This window comes from Plectrocnemia conspersa, unplaced genomic scaffold (genome assembly GCF_051122295.1).
Source record: "Plectrocnemia conspersa isolate PC_06_02 unplaced genomic scaffold, ASM5112229v1 ptg000013l, whole genome shotgun sequence".
NCBI classification, from domain to species: Eukaryota; Metazoa; Arthropoda; class Insecta; order Trichoptera; family Polycentropodidae; genus Plectrocnemia; species Plectrocnemia conspersa.
The window spans coordinates 16,158,901-16,164,283 of NW_028277177.1; the positions used below are offsets into that span (position 1 = coordinate 16,158,901).

The 5,383-nt window shown below is 29.3% G+C and overlaps 1 protein-coding gene across 1 annotated transcript; it reads left to right on the forward strand.

Moving 5' to 3' along the window:
* The first annotated feature begins 390 nt into the window (after positions 1-390).
* LOC148227412 (UDP-glycosyltransferase UGT5-like) lies at positions 391-2,604 on the forward strand. The gene is made up of 4 exons (XM_088202652.1): positions 391-1,321; positions 1,630-1,852; positions 1,918-2,134; positions 2,197-2,604. The coding sequence occupies exons 1-4, from the start codon at positions 494-496 to the stop codon at positions 2,477-2,479; spliced, it is 1,551 nt and encodes a 516-aa protein (XP_088058778.1). The 5' UTR covers positions 391-493; the 3' UTR covers positions 2,480-2,604.
* Positions 2,605-5,383: the final 2,779 nt, after the last annotated feature.

Sequence of the window (5,383 nt, forward strand, 5' to 3'; positions counted from 1 at the left end):
TCTAACACATGATTACATATATACATTAATAATATGATTACTAAAAATGACTATAACGATTTACTAATAATGGTTACATATGATAATTTGGAATGATACATACTAATACATAACTGTATTAATTTATATGTAACTTTTTTGTTTATCTTTGAAGATAATAGACCAAAAATCAAACAGGTATCTAATGAAAGCTTATTTAATTTTAGTTTTATCGTCAATATTATGTATTGTATTATAATAAAAACTTTGGGACGTTTAGCATATTTTGTTCAGTTGACCTTTGAAAATGTATATCCACTCTCTTCTACCATTGCGCGCAAGTGGGATAAAATCGCAACACAAACAAAAAGCACACTAAGAAAACTATTATTATATTCGCCTGATTTAGTATGTAGCCAGTTATCGCACAACATTGCTGGCGACCGGTGATAATGCTGCAATCTTTCGTTGGTCCAGTAGTAGTATATTTATCGATCGGTAAAGACGTGCGCGCATGATGTACGCGAATATTCTAATCACATCCTTGATCCTATGCAGTGTTGATTCTTTCAAAATATTGGGAATCTTTCCTCATCCTGGCAAGAGTCATCATATTGTGTTCGAGCCGCTTCTGTTGAGTTTAGCTGAAAGAGGACATGAGCTAACTATTATTTCTCATTTTGCTCCAGAAAAAGTGCCTAAAGGATGGACTCAGATATCTTTAAAAAACTTTGAATTTTTTCATAAGGAAATCTTCGACTTGAACGACTTTGACCAAGGTAGCTTTATAACGGCTCACGTGAGGGAGTTTTTATTGTTAAAAAACCTTGGACACAATATGTGCGAATTACTCACAACGACTCCAGAACTTCAAGATCTAGTAACGAAAAAAGCAAAATTTGACGTGATCTTAACAGAGCAGTTCGTTAGCGATTGTGGATTGATCATTGCTAATGTCATCGGAGGACCTGTAATTGGCTTTCAATCGCACTACATGATGCCATGGCATTATGAGAGATTCAACCAGCCAATAGATACTGCCTACATACCAAACATCTTTTTGGGCTACGCTCCTACCATGAACTTTTTCCAGCGTACTGCTAATACAGTCCTAACACACATACATTTATTCTTACACAAATATTTTGTAATAAATGAAGATAAAGCAATCATTGAGAAAAACTTAAATATAAGTCTTCCACCAGTAGAAGACATGATTAATAATATATCATCGATGTTATGTCATACACATTACATGATAAACGGCGTGAAACCTTTAGTGCCCGGTATTTATGAAGTTGCAGGAATGTTCCTCAAGACTGAAAATCGATCTTTAAATCCAGTGAGTATGGTAATTTTAAATGATGTTAAAAAAAATGTTAATTTCTTATGAAAAGCTAAACTATTGTATAATGTAAAAAAATACTTTTCATCAACAACATTATTTTTTTCACAATAAAATATATCTCAAAAATAAACTATGCCCTTAATATATGGCATTGATAACAAATATTTTAATTCTACATTACTTTTTATTAGTGTTAATAGTTCATGATATTGTAAATATATCAACATTTAAAAAAATACTTTATTTATGTATGTACATATCACAAAATGTCTAAGCATAACAATAAATTATAAAATTGATAGGAAATAGAAAAGATTCTAAATGAATCTGAACATGGCGTCATATTATTCTCACTGGGATCGATGATTAAGGCTCACACATTTTCTCCAATAAAACTAGGCTATCTGTTCGATATATTCAAAAGATTGAAACAGAAAATCATATGGAAATTAGAAACTGATTCTATAGCCAATCTACCTGATAATGTGTATACGATGAAGTGGGTACCGCAATATGAAATATTACGTAAGTAGATAAAGTTACTAAGTGTAAAATCGCTCTAGTGCTAAAATTATACGTCACCAATTTAGATCATCCTAAAACAGTGGCGTTTATTGGACACGGTGGTCTTGGTGGTGTTCTAGAAGTATTACACGCAGGAAAGCCATCTTTATTTATCCCTGTGTATGGAGATCAAAACCAAAATGGAAATGCAGCTCAAGAAAATGGATTAGGAGTATCGATTACATATAAATCTATCACTAAAAATAATTTAGAGGATGCGCTGGATAAAATTCTCTCTCCAGAGTAAGTATCAATACATATATATTATATATTTTTTATATGATACTGATCTATTTATATTCCAGATATCAACAATCTGCGTCTAATTTATCAACGGCTTGGCGTGAAATGTACGAAAAGACCCAACCATTAAAATTTGCAATAGAGCATGTTGAATACGTAGCTCGCAATGGTGGTTTGAGACGTTATGGTTCAGCGAGTAAACTAAAATGGTATCAACGTAATTTGCTAGATGTATATTTATCACTCGTAATTTTATTAAGTAGTTTATTTTTCGTTGTCTATAAGACTATTAAGATTATAATAAGCAAAATCACAGTTTCTACAACAAAACACAAGATAAATTGATTTTTTTGATATCGTGTTGTAATTTAATAAAATGAATTATATTCTGAAAAATAATAAATATTATAAAATAATTGTTGCTTTTTCACACGAGATTTATTTAATTTAATTTAAAATCTTTGTGTGTAACACTTATTTATGTGTTTCAGTGAATGTATCTATATTACCAGTGAAGTTATTAATTTTACTGGCGATTCAGTGAAATCATATCGAAATACATTTTCACTAGTAGATATTTATTTCTGCTAGCGAAAATTTAATTTAACTGATAGGAGCTAGTAAAATTATATGCTGCTCTAAAGCGACTATGAAACTTATTTTGACAGTTTCGAAACGTCCATTTGTTGTTTAAATCCAAACCTAAACGAATTAACCAAATTCAACTTGATATAATGTATATTTATAACTTGCTATGTTTTTTAAAGTTTTATTTGGTTAATTTGTTTCGCTTTGGTTTATGTTTAGTTTGATCCATTTTAAATATACTATTTTCTCGCCAATGGAAAATAAATTTTTTGATACGTCTTCAGTGGCTAAGTTAGTAAAATTTATTTATACTAGTGAAAATATAACTTAACTGGTAATACACATTCACTATAAGATATTAATTTCATTTCTTGTTATAATAATAAGATTGTATTATGTTATTTACCAATTAATATGTATAGTTTAAAAATGTTTATTTTTTATTGGCAGACTTTCAATAATCAACTTAGTGAATAATCTTGTGATTTAACGACTTTTATTTATAGAAATATTCATTTGTATAATTATAACTTATTTACTGTTATATTGCTCTGTATAGTATTTACATTATACATTAATGTTCTGTATAGTAGTGAAAATACCAAAAATAATATAATATATAAATTTATGATATTTGTATTTTAAACATAATAAAGATACGTATGTTGTGATATTAAATCCTAAAAATAAACAATAAAATTGCATTTAAACCATATGTTTAAATAAATATACAGAATTTTAATTTAGTTAAAATAAACATTTGACAGTAAATAATGAACACGTATTATGTATAAAAAATAGAATAACGTTCTGTCTCATAGTATTTTACTTTTTTTTTATTATTACCACATATTGTCTAAAATAAATGATATTATCAAATAGCTCATGAATTATTTTTATTTATTTTAAGGAGCATTTAGGTTCAACTGATTTGTAATTATTAAAAAATACACTTGATATAAGTTACCTAACACATCATAAATGTTCACTTCTTACACGAAAACACACAAAATATATACATAGTCACAATAAATATATTGTTAAAAACAGTGTCCTAAATTATCTCTAAATAGAATAAGGGGCGGAATTTTTAATTGCAGCTCTAATAGCAGTCGTCTAAATGTGCTGCGGAACGCCTCATTTCTCACTATAAAGTTATTCTAATTGCTCCCCTTCAATACATTTTCAATTTGTCATCTAAAACTGTATAGCCGTTCCATCGACATTTGTTAAGATATTTGATTTAATTATTCGTGAAAATATCTACAAATACCATCGGCAGGCGCAAATGGGCCAACAACACGGTTTTCGCCAGCGTCGTTTTTCAGAGTATTTGGACAAATGCGGATTCGCACTCTTTACAAAAGAATGTAAAAAACTACTATTCACATAAAATTACTTGGTAAGCGTACATGCAACCGCAGACACACGATCAAAGACCACTTAGAATTTGAGAACACTCAAAAGCATTTTGTAGAGCGGATGACATTTGATAATAACCATTATTTATTTAAGTTTATAAATGCTATGGCACACCTATTTTTTTCTGAACTAACTTATATTTTTGTTTTTGAAAAAACCCTTAATTTATTCTAGCTTATACGAGGTGTGATAAAAAAATACGCTGAATAATTTCAGCACGAACAACGTAATAAGCTTACATCAAATTTGAATTAATCTCTTTGGCTAGCGATGCACTTATCTCAACGTCGATTCCATGATTGGAAGCATTTCTAGAAGGCTTATTTTGGAGCTTTGACTGGCGTGTCTTTTTAGAGCGAGGAGAGTCACTCGTTTTCTATGATTTTCATCCAATGCAATTTAAAATGCCTTTAATTTATTACACCTCTTTTTCAGTTGTTTTAATGTCATCCGCTATCATTTTTATTCGTCGGACAACAGTACGTCTTGACAAAGAAATGTTTTCTAAGTATTTTTTTTTGTATTCGGGACATATACTTGCAACATCAAGCAGAAACTCTTTTACAAATTTACCTTTATGCAATGACTTTGTATTCTTGGCGATTTTTTCGCTTAAACGTTTTTTTAACATAAAACGCCAAGCATGTGTTATCAGCAAAACCAAACATGTTAATATACAGTTCTTGTTTAATTTAATAATTGCTATAAATATTATTTAAAATAAAGTTAGTTTGTACTAAAATTATTTAACAAAATAAAAATAATAAATATACTTGTTAAGTCAAAAAATAATTGAGAAGTGCAGGAATGTTCTGCGCTTTGACATAAATCTCCCGACGGCAAGCAAACAAATTGATTCACGATTAACACCGTCTGAAGCGTGAGGCACCTTGCCCTAGCTATTTCTCTCTATCACATGTACTTGTGATAGAGAGAAATAGCTAGGGCATGCAAATCCGTGCAAAATAAAAGAAGATATACTCACCCATATTTTTTTTGCAAAATTTTATGACAAAGCGGTATAGTATGGGCGTGTAAAAGTTAAATGTGTTGTTATTTCGGGGTAATACAGAACAATCCATGTTTTTAACATTATTTTTAAAGTTTGTCTAATATTATGACTTAATAATGATAAAAAATGATATTATATATTTTTTTGATTATTGCGTAAATACAATTATAAATATTTGACATTTAAAATTATGGCCGTAAATTATAAACTGATTAGGACCAACACTC

Bases quoted from the DNA above. Each gene is read 5' to 3' on its own strand.
- LOC148227412 (XM_088202652.1), top strand. From the start codon at position 494: ATGATGTACGCGAATATTCTAATCACATCCTTGATCCTATGCAGTGTT. The intron at 1,853-1,917 runs GTAAGTAGATAA...TCACCAATTTAG, and splicing joins ACCGCAATATGAAATATTAC to ATCATCCTAAAACAGTGGCG. The intron at 2,135-2,196 runs GTAAGTATCAAT...TTTATATTCCAG, and splicing joins GATAAAATTCTCTCTCCAGA to ATATCAACAATCTGCGTCTA.